This window comes from Zea mays, chromosome 3 (genome assembly GCF_902167145.1).
Source record: "Zea mays cultivar B73 chromosome 3, Zm-B73-REFERENCE-NAM-5.0, whole genome shotgun sequence".
In the NCBI taxonomy this organism is placed as follows: Eukaryota; Viridiplantae; Streptophyta; class Magnoliopsida; order Poales; family Poaceae; genus Zea; species Zea mays.
In genome coordinates this window covers 10,573,660-10,597,902 of record NC_050098.1, presented here as the reverse complement: position 1 = coordinate 10,597,902, position 24,243 = coordinate 10,573,660, and the positions used below count along the sequence as shown (strand labels likewise).

Sequence of the window (24,243 nt, the reverse complement as noted above, 5' to 3'; positions counted from 1 at the left end):
AAGAATTTGTCTTCCCTATTTGGATCCCAGTCAGTTTTCAAAAAAAAAACATGTCCTTATAAAATGGGTTGGGGGGTCTAGACAAGCCCTTGGTGTAAAACACTTGTCGAGTTAGCCATGGGCGACTTTGTTTGCATCTTTAATTATCACAATGCTCCAAGCAATCAAATTGAAGAACAAACCTGTTGCAGCCCACGAGTTGCACAAATATCAAGCCCTTCTTCATTGCATATGTTTCGGTAATTTGGGTGTCCACCACATGTGACAGAAACTTAGTCGCTACATCAACAAATCCCCTACCTACCAGCATCTCTGGTGAATACTCTAGTGCTACCCAATAACTAGAACCAAAAGTAGCATCAACATTTACCATTAGATTACCCTTGATGAAGGGTTTCTTCCATCCATGCAACACTCTAACTAATTTCCTCAAGGACATCATGTAATTAGTTGTCAGTGTGGCTATCCATGTTGCTGGCCAATGAGGGTTCTAGATTGGTTCACCCAGTGGCAGACGCAGGACGAAATTTTAGGGGGGCCAAAAAGACTACATGAGAGCCATGATTTTCTAGTTCGCCAAGTCCACCGACCGCAGGGGACAAGTCATATCGTTGCGACGAGCGAGATCTAGCTTGTCAAGCGGATCGACGTCACGATAAAAACAGGACAAGGGACGAAGGCGCCAGGAAGGAGCGAAGTCGGGTAGCGTCGCATCAGGAATGGCTCGGCGGCGGAAATGGGGCAGGAGCAAACTGGTTTAGGTGGTGTCGAAAAGATTAGGGCCAGACTGGTAGATGCAAGGACTGGACCGAGAGAATCAGGCGAACAGGCTCATAACATGGTTGTTTTAGGCCATGTTCTAAACTCTAGAGCTAACTGTTAGCTGGTTTTAGCTGAGTTGGGGCATCTAACAACTAATACTTATTTGAGTTGTATAGCTAACAATTAGTTGATTCATTCTAAACCTCTCGACTAATTTTATCAACTAGCTATTAGTTTTATAGATTTCGAACAAGACTTTATACTATATAAAACTTTGATTTTTTTACACTTAATACTAAACTAGTTAGGTGCCCGTGCGTTGCAACGTCACACATGACAGACTGCAATGACATTCTAGAGCCTCAGCAGTGTATGTTGTCACTAATGGTGTCATCTTCAACCCATTATCTGGGCTAACAAGCCTCTGTTGTGAGCTTGTCGAGGCAAATGGGAAGTGCGACAAGATGCGAGCTTGTTGCAGAGGAAAGGCGACGACGTGGCATGAGAGGAAACCGCGCCAACGAGAGGAGAGAGAGGAGCGAAGCATCGCGAGGTCATCAGAAAGAATGAGGTGGCGACGAAGGAGTGCGTCGTGGAGGGACTGGAGGCACCAGAAGTTGGCCTACACATGCGAGGAGGACCAAGGAGGCAAAGTCGGAGTAGCACACTACAAGTTGATTAAAAAATATTGGGAGATTTTTGCAAAAGTCTTGTTTTTGTTTAGATTACAATGCCTATAGAGACACTGCAGTTAATATGTGGTCAATGGTCACCTATAAACAATGACCACTCAAGTTGATTAAAAAATATTGGGAGATTTTTGCAAAAGTCTTGTTTTTGTTTAGATTACAATGCCTATAGAGAAACTGCAGTTAATATGTGGTCACTGGTCACCTATAAACAACGACCACTCTTCTAGAATCTATGGAGAAAAAACGAGTGCAAGGTTATTAGATAAATTTATCATGTCAAGAAAGAATGGAATTCAAGGTTTGGTGTTAGATATAAAAGTTGGCAATTAGAGAAATATCAAATAGTTTTATAGACCAAATTATCTCCAATGATGAGCATCTTCCATAAACCATAACTGAACAACAATAATGTTCGGTTGAGAGGCAATACAGATTAAAAACAAGCTTGCTGCAGCTACATAAATCATCAAGGCTAGGATGAAAATCGACTGAGCATATTTTTTTCATAAAGAAGAGTGAGAGATAGATGGACAAGAGAAAGATAAGAGATGGAAGAAAAAGAACACTACCACTGTTAATATCAAAGACAAGAGGCACGCTTTGCTGCGCCTGCCTCAGTCTTTTTAGCTTAGCATAATGCATATCCAACCTGCAAGTGGAAGATGATGTGACATATATTTTGTGAACAAATCGTGCACTTGTTTCTAAAGAAAATGCATAAAATGCAGTGATAAACTATTAGTATTATACATGAAAGGTCACAAAATTTTTAGAACCCAAACTGCCTTATGTAAGTATCCATGCGCCATGTTCTGAGCAAACATCTCACCGAGGCATGCAGATTGAATCATTGGAAGATTGGCTTCAGCTTCTTGGCCACTACATGATTGAATTTTCTGATAACGTGAAATAAATTTATCGCGTATTTCAATAAGAGATAGATCTCGACTTGAGCTTGTGTCTAAAATAGCCTTTACACTAATTGACTTGAACAAATCATTCGGTTTTTCGAGGACCTAAATTTAAAAGAGTTAGATTTAGTTCTCATAATTGAAGTGCAACCTTTCAACTGTGTTTTGAAAAAAATAACTCGTGGGAAACATTTGTATGCTCGAAAAACAGAGAATATACATCATTGTATATATATACTGATACATATATATGAAGCACACTTGGTAGTTTCTTATGTTAATTTTTTACTTGGGGTTCATTTGATGTGTCATCAAATCATTGTGTTTATGCATTTTATGCATTGTTTCATTCTTGATTTTTACTCTATTTTGACCCTATGCCAGCACCCGCTAGTGTTTTATTCCCATGCTGTAGTTTCTACATCTTTATGTGGCAAGTCATATACATTATTGTTCTACATGTTCAGATGACTGTCCGTGATGCATTGAACTCTGCACTGGATGAAGAGATGTCTGCTGATCCTTCTGTTTTTCTGATGGGAGAAGAGGTATTGCCTGGAAAAAAAATTATGACATTTAATTTCTCGATGCAGGTCAGATTTTGATATTGGTAACGAATTAAAAGATCTTTACTTGCTTGTGTTAAAGTATATCCCTGTAATGGTCTGTGCCTCTGTGGTCGCTAAATATTCACCTGTTTTTTTAGAATTGAAAAGAGTTAGATTTAGTTCTCATAATTGAAGTGCAACCTTTCAACTGTGTTTTGAAAAAAATAACTCCTGGGAAACATTTGTATGAGCATATATGCCCTTGGTGCTGCAATGTACGACTACTTCTGAGAATCCCTGATCAGCCAAAAAGGCCTCTTCTACTGCCCTCCGGAAATCAACAGGTTTGCAACTGCTTAGTTCTGTCTGCCCTTGAAATCTGAAATGACAAATACAACTTGTTCTTAAGGCACAAGCTGGCATATTCTAACCATAGTAAAGTTGTCAAAACTACTCGAGCAGGTGTTTTAGCAGCATTCTAACAGTTGTCCATGTAGTTATGCATTTTAAACTACTACTCACCGGTTCATGTAGTCTAAAAATGGAAATATCAACCCCTGCCTCACCCACATGTACTTCTGCAACTCATATCATCAAATGCATCATTTCCCATGGAGAAAAGCAGTGGAAATTAAAGTCGGCCAGTTTGAATACAACAATCACTGGAAAATTGTACCTTCTCGCCACTGAACTCTGTGCGCCAGCCAAATAGCATCACAGAAAGCACAGCGACACCGCGAGGTTGTGTTGGCATTGCATCGGCAGCGGCCTGCTGAGTTGGGTTGACCACCACTCCTGGCCAACATTATTTTGCCAATACAAAGCATGTGAATTAGGCTAACATTATTTTGCTAAAAATTGCATGTCATCACCAGGCTGAACTTTCAGCTTATTATGGGCATCTGCAGCTTCAGTGTAACAACCAATCATTGACCAACTTTGTATTGGCATACTCCAATTGGAGGCCCAGTCTGATTTGATTGCGCTTGGCAGTATCCACAAGTTTTTTTACAGATGATAAAGCTTAGCACCACAAGACAGACATCCTCTCTCATAGACTTCAACTAAAAACATGGAAGAATGCATCACGTCTAAACTTAGAAGGAAGAAAAAAACATTATGATTTTTGTCATCAACATGAGGCATTAGAATAAGATGGCAATTATCTAATTTCATTTTGTTTAATAAAATGAATGCATTATAGGAGTCACGACCACAATAACAAAAAATGTGATTTCCCCCCAACCCCCAGGAATTATTAAAGCACAGTTCAGAAGCACAAGAACTTGCAATCACATTCCAAGGAGGAAATCAAGGCTCACCCCGATGCTCTCAAGATGTTGACGATAGCCCAAAATTAGATGACGGTCTATGCCTCTAGTCCTCTAGGTCGCGACAGATGCCACACGACGCTTGCAGCCGCAACACCATTAATAAATCTGGCCACAACCATTCCCCCATGGAGTGCCTTTGCTGGTTCCCTCCCTCTGTTAAATTAGAAACAACCTGGATGGATATGACAGTAGCTCTCGTTTGATCAAGCTAATCCAAAGTGTGATTAGTTTCGTTGGAAAAAAATAAATGCAGACAAGCTGAATTGCTAATTACTTACCATATAATTGTTAATGATTATCCATGGGATCTTTTCGGCTGATCACCCAGTTTAGAATGACACACTGCTATTCTCTGTCTCCATCCATGATCTATCTCATAGCCTAGAGAGCCCAAGGTGTTCAGAGATATTCCTGTTTGAACCTGCGATTGCACGAAGCCGAAAGTTCACCATCATTTCCCAAGTAAAAAATCTTGGGATAAAAAATGGAAAGAAATTAAATCATAAAATTATCGACCTTGCCTATCACTCTCTAGCACAAACAAAAACCTTCTGTGTAAATATAAAGGAGGGAAATAACTAAAGCACGACATTGTTTGAGAAGATCGAGCGGATGTAGCTCTTGAAGAACGCATGGGGCGTGCTCGATGAAGCGACGGTCGGTGGCTGCGCAGATCCATAGGCCGACCCAGGCGGCGCCCAAATTAGGCAAAATCGACCCGGGATCGACAAAATTGGGTTGGATTTAGCTCAGATCGAGGGAGGGGTGCCCACCTTTGCTGATCCGTCGTGGAGGCCCATGATGAGGCGCAGCTTCTTCTTATGGCGACCGGAGCCGGAGGCGGGACTGTCATCGTCCTCGTCCATGGAGCCGACGCTCTGACAGTTGTTGTGGGGCGCCGAGGACGAGGAGCAGGGGGCGAGCGCATGGATAATAAAAAATAAAAAAATATTGATTAGTTCTTGAAACAACAAAAGGATGAACAAACATCTGATTGTAAGTTGCAAAAAAGGTTTATTTTCTTTTTGCTAACATCTGATATCAGAAATCAATACATATCCAATCAATCCACTAATGGCAGGCAATCCCAGCAAAGTAAATTCACAAAACAATCTGGGCATGTCACATATGTAGTAGCCCAGCAAAGGGAACCTTTTTATACATTATTAACTACTTTTGTAAATTAATACTAAAACAAATCTACTACTCTGTAAATGAATACAATGGATTCAATCACAAGGATACTACTGCTACTTATCTACGCAAAATAGACAAAAAGGACATCCAAACTAACCTTCTTTCCTTCAATTGTTTCAGGAACATCCCAATTAGCAATACGCTGAGCAAGCCCCTCAGCAATAGCAGTCTTTCCAACACCAGGCTCTCCAATTAGGCAGGGGTTGTTCTTTGTCCGCCTGCCCAAAATCTGAGTAACACGCTCAATCTGATCTTGTCTACCAACGACTGGGTCCAATTTGCCCTGCAGAAGAAGATAGTGATAACATCATTTCTACGTCTGTGAGTATACCAGGGAGGTGGGAGTGGGTCGGCATTGCCGCCGCTGCCGGAGCGCGCCATGGAGATGGGAGCGGATCGGCGTCGCAACTGCCTTGGCACGTGCGGTTTGACCGGAGCACTTCAGGGAGGTGGGAGCAGGTCGGTGTCGCCACCGCTGCTAGAGTGTGCCATGGAGATGGGACTTGGGGAGCTGGTAGGGTTGCTGATGGAGGGCGCCATGGAGGTGGCCCCGAGGGCGGCGGCGTCATGTACAGAGCGGCCCGCGCCGGTAACGGACCTGGAGCCCACCTCGACGAGAGCTCCTGCCATGGGGGCCACCTCCATGGCGCCTTCCCTAGCCGCCGCGGAGATCCAACAGCCCCGAAGAAGGCTCTGCGTCGGTGGCGGGGATACAGTGGTCATCACTGTGCCGCGGGTGTGGGGCCATAAGGGCATCACGCGTGGGTGGTAGGGGAGGGAGAGGCCGCGGGGGCACGACAGGGTGAGCCTCGTTCCATCTTCCATGCGCGCGCAGAGGGGGATTGCGGGCGCGAGGGCGATTGCGGGAGCGAGGGCGATCTGGGTGATTGCGGGCGCTTTCCATCGAGCTTGGGCGAGCATCACGGTGGAGGGGCCGCGAGGGGGCGAGGTATGCGATAATGGCGGGATGCGGGTGAGTTTCCATCGACGAGGAGAGCCGGGGCGGGGGCACGGTGTACCCAGTGTGGGAGCAAATTCCGGGCGGCTCTAACGAGCGCTGAAATCTTGGGGTGGGGACGCGGCCGTTGCGGGGAGAAGAAGGAGGCGGAGGCAGGCGGGCGCGGGCGCGGAGGGGGCGAGCGGGGGCATGGTGCACGCCCTCCTTGTGCTCTTAAGGAGTAGTATAGATAATTATTAGGCATAAAAGGGTGTATAAAATTGAGGGGGCCATGACCCTACTTTGCCCCCCTGGATCCGCCTCTGGTTCACCATGAGCCTTGGTGCCTTTTCCTGTCGAATGTAACCAACCACCCGTCAAAATTAATTCAGAAGGCCAACATTGTTGAGCACACATCAACCTATCCACTCCGATGGATTGTTGCTTCTATCATCCTTTCCCTCCAATTGATCACCTTGTAACCGATTTTCAATTTTGTCCCTAACACCCAACATAGTCCAAATAACCTTTTGAACATATACAAATGAACATCAAGTGCTTCACGTCTTCCTGTCCTCAAGAGCGCTTAGGTCATCTCCAACTAGAGATGGCCAAACGGGCCGCCCGGCCCGGCCCGGCCCGTACCCGGTGAAGCCCGGTTCGTTTTGGACCCGGCCCGTCAGGCACGATTAGAAAACCGGGCCGAGCCGTCTAAGCACGCGGGCTCAGTTTCCTGTCCGAGTCCGGCCCGCTACAGGCCTAAACGGGCCGGGCCGGCCCGTTTAGCACGAAAAAAACGGGCCAAAAAGCGGGATATGCGGGCCGGTAAGCATGTTTTAGTGTAAAAAAAGCGGGTTTAACGGGCTTAGAGGTAAACGGGCCGTGCCGGGCTAGCCCACCGTGCCTACTTTCCTGTCCAAGCCCGGCCCGCTTGTTCGTGCTGGGCTGGCCCGGACCCGCATAGAACCGGGTCGTGCCGGGCTCGGATCGGGTCCAAACAGCGGGCTTCGTGCCGGGCTCACGGGCCTCGTGCTTATTGGCCATCTATATCTCCAACCATCCCTACATTTCTCCCTATGTCTGTACTTTCTATTATACGTGAATAATCCACCCCAAAAGATACTCCTCGCACATACAGTATGTCTCTAACCATTCACCATATTCAGCTTCCACATATACTAGACTTCGGTTATTTAACATTTTCATCAGTTTTTCAAGTTTTTAAAAAAATCAGAGACTATTTATAATGCTATAATACATATTGTTATGAAGTTAAACAGCTCGGAAAAAATTTAATAGGATACATAAATGATGTAATTAACATATATGGCAGAGATTAGACCTCACCCCACCTGTAAATCACATAAATTTTTTCCAGCATGTGATTTTTCCAGCATGTAAACGGTCGGAAACGGTCGATAAACACTAAAACCATTACCGTTTTCATATTTTTTATCGGAAACAAAATCGAAAACGGTAACTCCGGAAACGGAAACAATATCGGTATTTCGGAAACATCGGAAATGAAAGTTCGGTGCGGAAAATACACCGGTAACGGTCGAAATCTAAAATACGATCGGTAAACATATCAAACTTCACAATAAAACAAAATTGACAAAACATCACAAATACCACAAGTTCACAATTCATGATATAACAAGTTCACAAGGATCACAAATTTATAATATAAAAAGTTTACAAAGATCACAAGTTCACAATATAACAAGTTCACAGTATAACAAGTTCATAAAGATCACAAGTTCACATACTCAAAGTTCACAATTCACAATATCCACTCGATTTAGTTGACATGGCATGCTTACTCATGAAATATTTTTTCCTCACAAAAAGGGTTTTTTCACATCCTCAGAGAAAACCCTAAAATCTAGTGTGTGAAAAAGACAGACTGTCGGCTCTCTATCATTATATATTACTAATACATAACATGTGCATAGAAAATGGTGAATTCGTTCGAGAGACCAAATCGTTAATCTTAACTGCCTTCCAACACCATCTAACCCCAAAAAAATCTTAAAACGTCCAAAAAATACAAAAATAAGTAATCCTTATCCAGAGATGTAAATGCGATGCGAAAAAATCACATGCTGGAAAATTCCGAAAAAAATTCCGAGACACAATTCCGGAAATTTCCGAGACATAAATCCGGTAATTTCCGACAAAAACCGGTAACCGATGAAAACGGTCGGTAAAACACCACGCCGATTTCGATACCGATTCCGATAGAAAATTCCGAAAACCGATTCCGTTTTCGAAAAATACCGTTACCGATGAATCCGATCGAAAAATTTCGAAATCGGTTTCCGGAATTTCGAAAAATTCCGAAACCGTTTTCATCCCTATATACAGGTGGAGTTTTCTATGTCCCGTTATATAGAGTGAGTTTTGAAGGGAGACGTTGGAGGGCAAATTACATCGCAGTATACCCCCATATATTAATTTAAATTGTCCGCGGTCTTTTTTACGCTGATAGGCTAAAAAAAGGGCCCAGGTTGGTGGCGGCGCATACCGACGTAGCTGGCACTCATACGGTGTACGGGCGCGCCATATGTACCATATACGGGCATATATACGTACAGTCGTACACCGCCTTTGGCTCTGCACATCATGAGACGCGCCAGCGTACCGTATAGCAGACAGCTACGAGCGCTGTACGCGCGGGAACATGCGCATTAAAGACGCCTCTTTTCGCGTGCCGTGCGCGTTACTTCGCGCGTGCATGCAGAGCTAGCCTATAGCTCCTCTGGCCGATCGCCGCCGTCGCGTTCGCGTCCGCGCACGGCACGGCACGGCACAGCGGCGCCACTGAACAGTCGCGCCTTGCATCTGCTGGTTTGTGCGCCTCGGCTGAGTCGGCTCGCTGTGGTGTGTGCGCTGGCATACTACTACCACCACCAGCAGCACCAGCTCTGATGCGCGTTCAAGGCTCAGGCGATCAAGAACGAGTAGTACGTACGTGCAAGTTGCAAGCCCATGTATGATTAGATGTTTCATGTGTTGGCGATTCCATGTCGTCTAGGCACGGTGAGTTGGACAGCTACTACCACCGTACTAGCATGGCAACAAGGTCGGTAGAGCACGAGGACAAGTGACACCTCTGATCTGGCTCCGTCGTTGGAGACATGCATGATGATGAAGTGATAGCCGTTTTTGTAACGCCTTCACGTGAGTCAGCACTACGTACTACTATCAATCTACATACTATCAATCTACCTACTGGGACAGGCAATCAATATTACCTTTACTACTACCATATAGTCCAGACTAACACTGCGGGGAAGGAGTCGACGGTGGCAGCGACGGCGGCGCGAGCAGATCCATAGATCCATGGTGGCGTTTGGCTCACCGAAATGTAAAACAAATAGATTATATGGGGTAATAGATACCGATATTATTTGGTTGAGCTCTTACTAGTAGTACTAGATACTACTATCCAATCCAATTATAACTATATTAACCACTGGTACTGTTTGGATCCAAGGGCTAGAGCTAGTTTGGGCTAGTTTGTGCCGAGCCAGTTTTTTTGTAACTAGCCCATTCCAAAAAACTCTCCCCACCAAGGGGTGATTATTGGGGCTAGTTTGTTAGAAGGCCCACCAAAATCATTTTTTCTCTCTTATCCTTCCGCACGGGATCCGCACGTTCCTGGGTCCATTTCTTTTCTTTGATACGCAGGGAAGGACCGGCGCCGCCGTCCTCGAACCGAAGAAACGTCGCCGTCCTCGAGCAGGTCAACCGTCGCCTCCCTCTGTTCCCTCAGCCTCCTCCTCCCTCTTTTCTTGATCCATGGAAAGGTAGTGGAGGGGCACGGCTGGCCACATTGGAAAGAACAGAAAAACAACGGATTTGTTTTGGCTAAATTTCTTATTGAATGCATTTTCGACTATTGTAATTTACTAATTTATCTACTGTGATTGGCTCATTTTGTTACTGCATATGCAGCCTCACCGTTGCCATGGACGGCGATGCCTTCGACCTCAACTCGCATGGAGTGTAATTTTTTTAATATTGATTAAGTACTTGTATGTTCGTATGGGACATCGCATTTGTATGCGGAAATTAAACTTATTGTGATTTGGATGTTTGATTTGTGAAAATAAATTTATTTGTGTTATTTGTGTGTGGGAGAAGCCACACAAGAGTTTGCCACACTAAATCCGGATAAGGAAAGGTTTAAATGAGACAAATGATTATAAAATAGCATTTATTGTAAAATAGCCCTTGGATCCAAACACGTAGAGGGCTAGAGCTAGTTTGGACTAGAGTTAGAGCTAGAAACTAGCTCTAGCTCTAGCCGGGCTTGAAGGATCCAAACAGGGCCATTGTCAAACAGCACTGGTATACATGTTTGCGGTAATTATATATGACAAACAATCTAGCTAATTCTATTTGTGAAATCCACACTCGATCTAGTCTATGGGCGTTAAAGATATATTTGTCCAAAGGATGCCTTCTTGCGGGCTGCGGGCACTGATGAAGCCCCTTGGCCCATAAGCCAGCCAAGCCCCCTAGCTGCACTGTCTGTTCCGAGTACAGGTGTGCATGGCTCAGGAACACGACGACGTACGTACGTGGTCCACTCGGATCTTGGCCCAGGTGCGGGACGCGGATGATGAATGAAACTGTAATAAAGGTAGTACCACCGTATGTATATACTGTTAAGTAACCCTGGTTAGGGTTATGTGGGTAAATACCGGCTTTGCCCCTCAGGGGGTCTCACATCTCTATATAAGGAACCTGTATACCCCTTCATATTACGGAGATCAGAAAGAGGCCAGAGGCCCAACCCTATATCCAGTGTCTCGTGTGTTTCCTCTGTCGTGCTTATGGGAAGGGAGACGGGTTCTCTACATCTTCTTGCGCCTCTACTGCTGACGGGAGGGAAGGGAGCGGATCTAGTGATCCGTGGTAACGTAGTTCTCAACACGTTATCAGCATGCTCTACCTCGACGTTGCTGCGAGATCAGATCTGCATCAACTCTTCGTCAAGCCGGCAGGTCTCCGGCCTTGCCGAACTGTCCTACGCGACAGACTTCGCTTCCATTCGCTGAATCAAGAAACAAGGTACAAGATTTCCGTTGGTTCTTCGATTTCTCTTGCTGCGAGTCGTGCGATAAGAATAAGAGAGAAAAAGGTGAACATTCATGTGTGTGTGTTGCGCCCCGTGTGAATCCGCATCGACGAGAATCCGCATCGACGGGAGAGGGAAACCTCCCTACGCGCGCCCATAACCTGCGCAGAGAGGAAGACGAGAAGCGGCGTGCTTGTCTGATTGAACTCAGACGGCGACGTCCAGCCAGCCCACATGCCTAGATGCGCATGTGAAAGAGAGGCCCCGATGGCCATGGTCACCATCTCCCGGAAGAAGAGGAGCGCCTCACGTCGAGCCCTGATCTAGGCTAGGGCGTGGCCGTACTCAACGACGTGGCTAAAGCTGGCTTTGGAGGAGTGGACCCTTCATCGTCTCCTCCGATCCGGTTCCTCCGCTGAAGTCTCAGCTTGGCATCGAGCGTCGACAGGCCATAAGCGCGCAACCAGTTTGCCGGGCACAGCTCGCAGCTCGCCAAGCGCTAATCCTATGCATTACCTGTCGCCGAGGGAAACGGATCTAAGCGGCGCATTGGGCTGAGAGATTTGACCACACTCAATAAACCGTGCTGCTCATCCAATAAAAAAAAGAGACTTATCGTTTGTCATGCTCACACACATGCATGACGTGCGTTCCCTCGCATGCGATCGCAGCCCACCACTCACAGTTGATTTATTTATTTTTTCTCCCATAAATTCTGGTTGAATTAATCAACTTTCAAATAACCTTAATTTATATACATGCTTCATATTATTTATTCTATTTATTTCCTGTTACAAATAACAAATAAAATAAAGCATGTTTTATATTATGGTTAATTATTTCCTGCAGTAAATAATTAGTAGAAAAACGCATGCTCGGATATAGGAAAAATGCCTTCATGCACTTGATCTGCTTATGCTTATGCATTAAATTCCAGTATTATTTGTATGCTTTATTTCTCGTAGTAGATAATTAGCAGAAATTATTAAAATGCGTGAAGGATATAGTGCACATACTCAAATCGCTCTGAATATTTGTGTTGTTTCGAGTTTTTGGACTCACGCTGAGCGATTAAATTGTATAGTGGGTACTCGGACACGCTGATTAGTTTGTGTTGGTAATCGGCTGAGTTATGGCATTAGCTGAATATTGGCTGCGCCCTGGCAACACGACGCAGTATTTGTGCCGTTCGGACTTGGCTGCGTCATGTGATTGCTATGTCGCACTCTCGCTTAATCGGATCGCTCCCGTTGAGTCGGACCGCCATCGCCGAGTCACACATTTTTCGAGGACCCTGAAGGCATTGCATGTGTGTCGCAACTATTGAGTCACAATTGTGCTTGTTGCGTCTGTTGTGTCTGTTGCGCGTACTTATCGTGTACCTCAACTACCAAGCCACAATTGTGTCTGTTGCGCTTATTACGAAGGCTTGCTATACTGTCGTAGCCCTGATGGCCGCACACGCGTTGACGTCAGATACGCTAGAGCTTGTACTCGCGTGGATTGTGGTGGGTTGTTCAAGGTCCTGAAGTCACATTATGTGCAACCTTCATAAACAATTTTGTTTTCACTTTATATTTTGTTTGATTGTGTTGTGTGGCATCGTATATTTATATATATCGCCAAGTGGCCATAACAACTATATTAAATCTGGGAAATTAAATCGAAATACAATGAAACACAGATAAGTTAAATCTCTGTTCTCTCCTCGTGCATAAAGTTTTACCCGAAGTAACCTGAAGAAATTCAATATTAATGCATGAAAGCCTTTTTGGCACAGAAAACATCACAAATTGGGATTTTATTCGTAAGCAATAAGACCTTGTCAGATGAATAAATGCTAGAGTCTCAGTCATACATTGCTCAACCAGATGTTGGCACATTGCTATTTGTCGCTGAACGGCATGAAGCGAACTTTGAGATAAATGGCTAGTACCTTAGCAACACGAAGTTGCGAGTACATCGAAAGGTAATTCTGAGAATTTTTTCACTATGTTGGTGTGAAAACCATAGTGTGTTCCCGTCGAACCACTTTACTCGTTCTATCGAGGACCTCTATGCTTGTGTTGCATACATCTCTCGGAATTGTAAATACTTATAGTCGCTGCATTGACTCGGGATAGTCCTTTGGCAAGTTTGGTATACACTGTAAGCTAAATGGTAAAGGTCGGTCCTGAATGGACACATACATGGGGTTTATGTAGCCGAACTACACTGAATTCCACCCATTGGCATGCTTACCATTATCTACCTCCGATCTACCAGAAGTGAGAAGAGTAGACAAATAACTATGAAATCCCACATCACCACAGAGCTTGAAGCTAAATTAGACATTAACATGTCCTTGGTCCTCGGAGCCAGAAGAGCCATATGTCTTGACCACTAGACTACTAATGATGATAATTTATGATAGAAATATGAAGATCTTGTAGAGACCTGTTGTATCCTCTCTACTCCTGATGATTTCTTCGTATGAGAGCAGTACTGTCTGTTGTTGAAGATGGATCCTAGGCGGATACCAGTATTGTTTCGTTCTTGCCAAGCAGTTATCATCATTTGCTTCATTAAAAGCTAGTTATATGGTGATTTTCCTAGATAAAATGAATTCTTGGCCTTGTCTGTTCTATTCCAAAGCTTCTCTTTTTGCCGAACAACGAAGAGATCGAAATAATGCTTTATAGAACAAATTGGTATATAATATGTGGCGAAATGTTTGCCCTGCTGGCAACATCACAAATTATTAAGTATTGTTATAAATTCTCTCTCAAAATTATAATACCTAAAATGTTGCATAAATCGATACCCAATTTTAGAACAGTATGAGTAATTGGGTAAACCATGGGCAATAATAAAATGAGCTGGACTATATATCACTGCATATAAAAATCTTTGCTTGGCAGCATTGGTCTGACGCCGTGCACTTTACTACCAATATAAACACACACATTTTTCCTATGTGCCTCAAAGCACAATACAACCAGTGAATGTCCTTGTGAGCGATAGACCTTGATGGTCATTTTACTTGTTGATCTGAAGTCAACTAATGGCTCCAAACGATGTATGGTATTCATGAGCCCCTGAAGGACCCTTATGGATAAAATAGTGTTGTGCATGTTAGTCTAAATCTTAATGATTGACTATGCATTTGGTAGTAATAACAATAAGTTTGCAGAATTGTAACCATGAAGCAACTTGTTGTTGCATGTCTCGCTGGATGTTGAGACTAACCCTTCATGTTGAAGGACAAATATGTAGTATTCATGCCACTACATTAATCTAAGTCCAAAGCTCACTGCATAAAACCCCTATCTGTAATGTGTGTAAGATTTCCCAGATAAATCACCACAATAGTATACATTGGCCACAACTGGATGATTGTGGTTGGGGATTTTATATGTATGCTTTTAGAACATCTCGGCATTAGGGGGAGGAATGCCCATATAGTGTAATGCCTCAATATTCTATTAAACACACAAAAGTCAAACTGAATATGTCGTTCGGTGTGTACTCCTGTGTATATGGAGTTTGCCAGAAATCGTTGAGGAGTAACCATATTGGTCTGAATGCTTCTACCTGATGTAGATGTGGATATACCCGAGATTAATATCATATCCACATTCGACTTATTGGCATTTGATCTATTCTCGGGGACGCCTGCGAATATGATCCATCAGCCTTAGTCAAAGCATATGTTTCTGATTGCAGATTCACGTGGTCTGTGATAACTCTCCTCCGATTAATTCACCCTGATGGTGATTTGCCTCACGAAGAGGTTCATCTTGATGAAGAAATTCCTATCAATGCGCGCAATATCATTATGCTGGGAATACAGAACAATGAATCTTTCGTTTTGGGAAATAACGGAGATCATTATTAAATGCGGGAGACAAATATGTCGACACCTATCTTGCCCCTCTAGATTGCAAATGGATCCAAAACAAAGTCCTAGGCATGAGTGCTTTAAGCTCTCTTATCGGGTCATTGATAAATGCAATCGAGGCTGAACCAATAATCGCAAAATGAAAGTCGCGAGCTTGAAGTTTGGACATTTATGGGCACTATTGAAATAATGTGTGGTGAATGCGATGGTTCAAGTGGTCTTGTGAGAGACTCATCCCACATATGTGTTGAATAAACACTGTTCCGCTATGTAATATATCTGGCAAATGGCATGAATTAAAATATGCAGTTAATAAGATTATGAAGATCCATCATGAGATCCTAGGAGGACTCATATATTTGAATTATAAATATGCAACATATAAATCTCATACCGAATAATACATTCCTGATGAATGATCACTCTCCTATGTAGGGAGAATATCTTGTAGTTGAGACTATCGTTCCCAGATGGAACCTATCCAGAAGAAACAAAGTCTGTATTGAACATCAAAGTTTGATAATCCCTATAAAGGGATAAAGACCCATACAGACCCAAAAAGGAATAAGATGAGGTACCAAAGGACTTGAAGTTCACCGAATAAGCACATGTGCATTCCATGAGTTTTACTCATGGTAATTTCCACTAGATGTGGAATTACGGTATCCTCTAAAGCCCTGATGGCAGAAACCTATAAGGTTTAGGTGTTACTGGCAAAATATCCCCATTGTGCCAGAATGACAGACTATAACGATGTATCTGATTGATGAAAAATCACTAATGGATTACGATCTTAGATGGACTTTTGTTACACCATCATAGATGTTGCAATGGATGAACGCCTCGAGCGATGTGTCATATTTTGAATATGTACTATTGCAACTATATTATCCCCTAAGTACTATTGAAGGACATGTTATTTGCTTTGCACAACTATGTATAAATTGTGGTGTAAGATAGAAAATGATAGCACCCCAACCTCATTCATTCTCGTTATTCCAGATGAACAATGAGACATATATCTTGAAGAATATGCTTGAGTTATGAGGGATAAAGACTTTGACAGATGTCATCGTCAGGGGGAGCGAATGCTTATATTGATCACAACCGTGAGACAATAAATGTCATATTCTATGCCCTGAAGGCATGAGCTTGATGATCAATATGTGAACCTTTATGGAACTTTCTATCAAATATATAGATCTAGTCGATCGAACACCATCAGTCAAAGTGGCTTATTTATATTGATACGTGCACTTACCTCGTATATCCTAGAAGTGAGTTGAGGTAAAGTTCCTGAAATAGTCCTTGCAAGGATATGCAATCCGTTTGCTAAATCTTTATGTGCATATACTTCCAGAAGAAGATGTTTTGCCACATTGATACGATTTTGCAAGGATCAGGGGGAGCACATTTCTAAAGTTAGCCCTTAAAGAAGATTCGATAGAATCTAGATCCCAGAGGATCAAAATCTGTCCCGATGACAGTTGTTGTACTCTTTTTCCCTTGGTGAGTTTTCTTGAAGTTTCTCACATGAGGTTTTTAACGAGGCAACGAAGTGCAAATGCAATTTGTATCACCATGCACTCTTTCTCCACATTTTCCCACTGAGTTTTTCGGAGTTTTAACGAGGCATGTGTTGGTCGCGGTATTCGCCCAAGGGGGAATGTTAAGTAACCCTGGTTAGGGTTATGTGGGCAAATACCGGCTTTGCCCCTCAGGGGGTCTCACATCTCTATATAAGGAACCTGTATACCCCTTCATATTACGGAGATCAGAAAGAGGCCAGAGGCCCAACCCTATATCCAGTGTCTCGTGTGTTTCCTCTGTCGTGCTTATGGGAAGGGAGACGGGTTCTCTACATCTTCTTGCGCCTCTACTGCTGACGGGAGGGAAGGGAGCGGATCTAGTGATCCGTGGTAACGTAGTTCTCAACATATACAATACACAGTAAGATCCAACCGCATGCCTCTGGGTGTACTTCTCCATGCATGTATACGAGGTCCACACACTACTCCAGCCTCCAGGTCCAGGATGCACATGGCGGTGCTGCTCTCTCGTTTCTTCGAACTCACTCTACCTTATCCGACTGGCTGTGGCTGGATCCGGTCCGCTTCGTGTCCGGAGAACAGTAGTAGATGTGCTGTGCATGTGCATGCATACATTGCGGTCTACACAGCCACATTTTTCCATTGTACGTACGTCGTTTCGTTTCACTTTCACCGACCATTAATTGGGTCACACCACACGTACGTACATATATGTGCCAATGATGCAAAGAAACACCGGCCGCCCCGTTTGGCCGGTCTGTGAATACGTTTTTTGTGTGCGCTGGAACGCTATGATGACTACACATATACCATCATCCGCATTCCGCAGACATATACCCGTGTTTGTATTGTATGTACTCACTCCTGTCCAAGTATGTCGCCGTCTCTCACACCGCAGCACAGCATGTCCTTTTGTTTGTCTATATATGGGCAACCGCTAAATAATAAAGGTCATCGGTTTCCCGTTTCATGAATCAGTGGTAGGATTTACCGATATGATTGGTTAGCCGTATCGCTTTGTCTTGGACCACTGCGTGCATTGACTTTATCTGAGCGCATGTTTGGTTGCCTGCACGTTGAAGGCGTGGGCTGCACGAGCCGATGCAAAACAAGCCATCTGGAGGCTAATTGTCTACATCCGCTCGTACCGCCAAAACTTCCGTATCCAACCAGCTAGGCTCGGGCGAGCGTGCAGCCACGGATATAGGGAACCAGTCAGCCGATACATCACTCAGACGACACATCTTCGCATGCACATATTTGGCATTTAATTTGGAGGGGCATTTATAGTTTTTATCACAACATCTCACCGGTAGAAAAAGAGGTCTAAGGTTGCGGTGGGGTTTAATTTTTACATGAGTTTCAGTTATCAAGCGTCAGTGGTATTTCTAGCGACGATTTGTTAAGAAAACAACCGTCAGATTTCTAGTGTCGGTTTTCTTAAGAAACCACCACTAGAGATCATTTTTATCATGCTTTTTTTAGTTTTTCAAATTAGCTCGTATGAAAAAACCACAAACATTAAAAATTGTAGATCTCTAAAAGCTATAAAACTTTATAGTTGACATTTTTTTTGTTTCAAATCATTTTGGCTCTAAAAAGTTGCATCTAAATTCGTCAAATTTAAAATTCAAATTTTGCGAACTACCTGAAAAGTACCAAAATAAAAGCGGTAGAACCTTAAAAATTATGAAACTTTGTAGTTGACATCGGTCTGAAATAATATGTTGCACCAATGGACACTCACGCAACAATTAGTTTATAAACTCAACCAATGTTGACCATCCATGGACAAACACCACAGTCACGTATCATCCACACATACATTCTCAATGCAACTCCCAAGTACCAAGCAAGCAACTGCTACTGTTCACATGTTGCTGGCTTAGCTAGCTGAGTGCCTGAGTCAGTTGCTCGCCATCGCCAACTACTATTACTACACCCTCGCGCGCGCGCACACAGCAGCATCCGAGAGCCGCGAAGAGGTTTGCCCACGCGCGCCCCGCCCCGCCGCCGCAGCCATGAAGCAGTCGCCGTCTCAGAATCAGAGCCCAAAGACCCCATCGCGCTCGGCCCCGGAGCCGTGGCTGGTGGCCGCGGCGGCGGCGAGCGCCAGCGACGACTCGTGCGTGAACGACGTGGACAGCTTCGCGCGCACCGTGGCCGCCGTGAAGTCCAAGGCCGCGTCGTGCGCGCGGCCGGACATGCTGGCGTCCGTGCTGTCGCACTACGCCGCCAAGTGGCTCCCGGACGTGGCGCCTCCCACGTCGTCGTCCGCCTCGGGGCGCTTCCTGCCGCCGGAGAGCCCCACGGCCACGTGGCTGAAGAAGCGGCTCCTCCTGGAGTCCCTCGTGGCCGCGCTCCCTCCGGACCCGGCGGCGGGCGGCGGCGGCTGCTGCGCCGCGGCCGTCGCCGACGACGGCATCACGTGCGACTTCCTGCTGAAGCTGCTCCGCGCGGGGAGCATGGTGGGCGCGGACGCGGCGCTGCTGCGGGACCTGGAGGCGCGCGCGGCGAGACGGCTGGACCAGGCGACGCTGGGCGCCGTGATGATACCGGCGTTCGGCCACGGCGGCGAGCACGCGCCGGCGCTGCTCCTGGACGTGCCCCTCGTGCTGCGCCTCGTGCGCGGGTTCCTCAAGGAGGGAGGCGGCAGCAAGGCCGGCGGCGGCGCCGCCCTCGTCGGCGGCGGCGGCGCGGCGGCCGCCCGCGTGGCCAGGCTCGTGGACGCGTACCTGGCCGAGGCCGCGCTGGAGGCCGGCCTGCGCCCCGCCGAGTTCGAGGAGCTCGCGCGCGCCGTGCCCGCCCACGCGCGCCCCGCCGACGACGCGCTGTACCGCGCCGTCGACACCTACCTCAAGGTGCGCACGCGCTTCCGCCCTCCGCACTCCTTCCCTTTCCCACCACCGTTCGTGGTCCGTCGTCCCTCGTCCTGGATCGCACTCCATGACTCGTGGCACACCATGCGCGCGTGCGTGCCCGCCCATTCCTGCTCGCCGAAAAGGCCACGCCCACAAATAACGTACTCCGCGTCAGGGCTAAAGTTTTTTTAGACGCTGGCTGGAATGCATCTGCACTGCAATCGGCAACCGCCATTTCTTGCAGTCGCATTCTGGTCAAAAGCTACGAGAGACCGTTGGTTTCGGGTTCGCTCGGAGACGCCTTTTCGTGCAGGGGGTAAAGGCAGGGGCGGCGAAGTCTGTGTTGTTGAACCGATGATGGGTAGTGAGGGTGCCTTGGGTTGCAGACAATCCCAGCCCAGCAGGTCGGGTTCGAATCTGTGTATACATATACTAGGACGGCTCTGATTCTCGGGCGCCTGAAAACTTGCGACGCATGTCCATGTGGGTGTGTGTTTGACTGTCCTGTGATTTGCAGCGGACCACGCAACGCAATGCTAACACTGTAGTAGTGTCCATTTTTATTATTGTTCGAGGCATCTTTTGCCTGCTCGTAAATCCAATTATCCTGCAATCATTAGTATTTTTTGGGTAAAATCTGCAAGCTTAGGCCGTTTGGTTCCTTACTCTAGGGCATAAAATTTAGTTAGGGGACTACGGTTTATTCTTTATCCGATTTAGTTCTAGCGACTAAAATTATGCAGAACATATTAATAGTGTATTTGGTTCGATGAATAAGGTAGTCCATCATTTTGACACTCCTCACTTTGTTATTTGGTTTGTGGAATGGAATGAGTTGTTCCATCACCATTTCATTCCTCATAGCCTAATAATTAGTAATGATATGAAGAATGAGTTTGTTCCACCAAATTTGTAGAATGGACTCATGATGCACCACATCATCTAGAATGGATTGATTGTTTAAACCAAACACCTGCTAAATGAATCATAAGAGGACCAAAATATATCTTATCAATTTTCCACTATTAGTGCAACTAAAATAAAAGAGAGACAAAAAATAGAATTAATATGTTCCTTTTAGTTATCCCTCATGAGACTATAGACTAAAATATCACCATTTGATAATTTAGAAACTATACGAAACTAAAATAAAGAGACTAATCTTTAGTGCCTCAAAATCAAACTGGCCTTGGGAGGTCCTAGGCGTAGTGCACAGTCATCAGATTCAGAGCACAATCATATCAAAGCCAGCAACGCACAACTATGCGTATTTTATTCTATGTTCTAGAGGCAAGGGAACAGACCACGCACTTGCAGTGAATTTTATTCCATGTGTTTTTTTTGTGCCTGGCCTGTGAGTGAACTGAGAATGACATCATTTGGTTTGCTTGTTCCTTCTGAGAATGACATCATTTGGTTTGCTTGTTCCTTCTGGATTAAAGTCAGCTGTTTATAATGCTGTTATAATTTATAAAGATAAAACTATAGATATAGTAAAAATGGTATAGGTTAAAGCCAAGCGAAGAGACTTGCTTGCCCAGTTTGCAAATGCACAGGATTAAAAAAAACCTCACTCCCTTCTGTCGCTGGAACCATCGCTAGCTAGCAGCATCGGCATGTTGCATCGCATAGGCGATTCTTGTGTCGAAAAAGACCGAAACGTCTTGTCTACTGGTGTCACGGCAGTGTCCCAAACCACCGCTAATCGCCGAAACCTCACTCTGTTTAGTGAAGGACAGACGTCAGGAGAGAGGGAGAGAGAGATGCCAGTGTCACATGAGCTCCACCAGTTATTAACCAACAGAGGGAGGGACCTGTTAAAACACATGGGAATAGGCGCTCCACTGCTTTGTCCCTTTGGGCTTTGGTTTGGTGCCCTGTGCGCCGAACTACTCGGCCACATTTTCCTTTATTTTGTACTGCACTCCTGCACTCCTGCTAGCTGCTACCACCAACCACCACAGCAGGGTTACTGTACACCTGCGGGTTTTTTTCCACAGGAAACTTACAATAGGAGTACCTGCTAATATCCGTCCCAGATGTGGCTGGTGCAAATGAGCAAGCTGCAGCAGCGCCAGCGCCTGCAACCTGCTCAGGGATCTTGCCGGTGCCAACAGAAAATCCTAGATGCCCTGGGTGTGCCTTTGCGGGCTGCTGGGGCCTGGCTGGGTGAAGGCCAGAACAGTGACATGATCTGTTCTTGGATTTCATGGGCCTGCTGTGTTGTTTTGTGTTGCGTTCTGTTCTGTTCCTAACTTCCTATGCATTCCGCCGCTGAGACTCTGCCATTGATTGGGAACATAATGCTGACGAAGCTGACATATTCGCATGTCAAGTCGATGATACACTAGCCAGCCATGAAAAGCCACGTAACGTAAAGATCCAGGAATCAGGATCGCTACTTCGTGCGGCGCGCGCTGACGATTCGCGTTTTGCTAGAATTAAGATCGCGTTAAAAAGAATCCAAAATAAAGTGTTGTGACGTGCTTGTGTAAAGGAATAGTGTCCACTGATCCATTACTCGGCATGGCTCCATCTCCGGCAGGCGCACCCAGGCACCGCGAAGGAGGAGCGCAAGTCGCTGGCGCGGCTGATCGACGCGCGCAAGCTCACGGCGGAGGCCGCGGCGCACACCGTGCAGAACGAGCGCATGCCGGTGCGCGCCGTGGTGCAGGTGCTCTTCTCGGAGCACGGCAAGCTCAACCGCCTCGCGGAGCTGAGCGCCTCCTTCAGCGGCCAGCGCAGCCCCAGCCCCAGCCCCAACCCGGCGCTGGAGCTCCCCGGCCGCTGCCCCTCCAAGCGCGAGGTCCTCGCGCAGCACCAGGAGGTGCGCCGCCTCCGCGACGACGTCGCCAGGCTCCAGGTCCGTCCGTCATCTTGTCTTCAGTTGCCTTACGTACGTGTGCTCTGACTGACGCTGAAACGTATGTGTGCTCTACGGTGCAGGTGCAGTGCAACGCGCTGCAGGCCCAGGTGGACAGGCTGGGCTCCGAGAGGCGGCGGCGCGGCGGGGGCGGCGGGGGCTTCTTCAAGTGGAGCGCGTTCTGGTTCGGCGGCGGCATGGGTGCCGACGTCGCTAGGGTCGACGACTCCGAGAGCGGCATGGAGCGCCGGACACCGCCCAAGGGGAAGAAGAGCGCCACGGCGACGCCCAACGCCAAGTGGCGCAAGTCCACGTCCTGAGATGACAAGGGTGTTGTGTTGAAGGGATGGCGATCGACGGCCGTTAATTGTGTTTTCTGCTTTTTGGATGGGGTTTGTGATTACTTTGAGTTTGAACATCATATATTTTATATTGTGTTGCTGTCAACTCGAGTTTGTGTTCGTGGTGAAACTATCAGGCTGGAAACTGTACGACGTGGCTGAAAGCACCTACCGCTTACAGGCAGAAGCCATGCACGAACAGATTCCAACATGCAAAATGTAAAAGTCGATGCTTGGAAATGCACATAATGTGAGACTTGTAAACTAATCTTATACTCCCTCCAGTCTTCAAATACTTGATGTTTTGACCATGATCTCATATACCAATGAGCTACTCCCTCGGTCTCAGATTAGAATTCGTTTGACTTTTTTTACCATGTTTGACTAACTTGTTCTATTCAAATTTTTTTAGAAAAATGAAAAATTCAAAGTCACATTTAAAATATATTATATGCTAAACAATATAGCAGCAAAAAGTAACAATAATTATATTTTTCTGAATAATACAAGAACGTCAAAATTAAGATTAAAATGTCAAATGAATTATAAATTGAAACAGGATGATACTAAATAGGGATGTTCTTTCCTAAAGTACCCTAATAAATACATTAGGATTTCATACCAAACACAAGAAAATGTTAACCTGGTTGCAACACTATCTGCGTAGGGATTAGATAGAATCTTGAGGACGTACGGTGGAAGGGAGTATACGGCAACAATGTCCTTCTCTTCACTAAACACTAGTCAATTGTTCGTGCTTTACTACCATGCTTATATATTGTATAAATAGATATCGAAATATTTATTTAAATATAATTATTGACTAGTGTACCACGTGGACGAGGCGGAAGGGCATCTCCAATAGATTTCAAAAAGACCAACTCCAGCAGTCTCCGCATGCGGCTCCGTATCTCGTTTTTACATAACGAAGCACACTATTCATCAGTCCAGCAGACTCCGTATCCGTCTCCCTAAAAAGCACGCCGTGTACCTGCACTTCCCTTTTCCACGATTTTTCTCTCCTCTCCGCACAAGACTGCATGCGCTCGCGGCTGCTCGCGGGCCCCAGCTGTCATAGACTGCATGCGGAGTGCAAATACGGAGTCTGCTGAAAACGGAGACGGATACGGAGTCTCGTTGTATACTGTTGGCCGTGCTAAATACGGATAGAGAGAGAGAGAGTCTGCTGGAGTTGGTCTAACTCTATTAAAGAGAAATAAAAGAACAACTCTCCAACACATCTATGCCCGCGCGAAAAATGCATCGTCGCCTGCGCAA

At 45.6% G+C, this 24,243-nt stretch overlaps 1 protein-coding gene across 1 annotated transcript; it reads left to right on the top strand.

The window, feature by feature from the left end:
- The first annotated feature begins 18,624 nt into the window (after positions 1–18,624).
- On the top strand, positions 18,625–23,244 carry LOC103649677 (coleoptile phototropism protein 1). Its single transcript, XM_023301960.1, has 3 exons — positions 18,625–19,761; positions 22,307–22,624; positions 22,708–23,244. The coding sequence occupies exons 1-3, from the start codon at positions 18,922–18,924 to the stop codon at positions 22,942–22,944; spliced, it is 1,395 nt and encodes a 464-aa protein (XP_023157728.1). The 5' UTR covers positions 18,625–18,921; the 3' UTR covers positions 22,945–23,244.
- The last annotated feature ends 999 nt before the right edge of the window (positions 23,245–24,243 follow it).

Coding starts and splice junctions, on each gene's coding strand:
- LOC103649677 (XM_023301960.1), top strand. CDS start 18,922: ATGAAGCAGTCGCCGTCTCAGAATCAGAGCCCAAAGACCCCATCGCGC. Junction 19,762..22,306: donor CCGTCGACACCTACCTCAAG/GTGCGCACGCGC, acceptor CATCTCCGGCAG/GCGCACCCAGGCACCGCGAA. Junction 22,625..22,707: donor ACGACGTCGCCAGGCTCCAG/GTCCGTCCGTCA, acceptor TCTACGGTGCAG/GTGCAGTGCAACGCGCTGCA.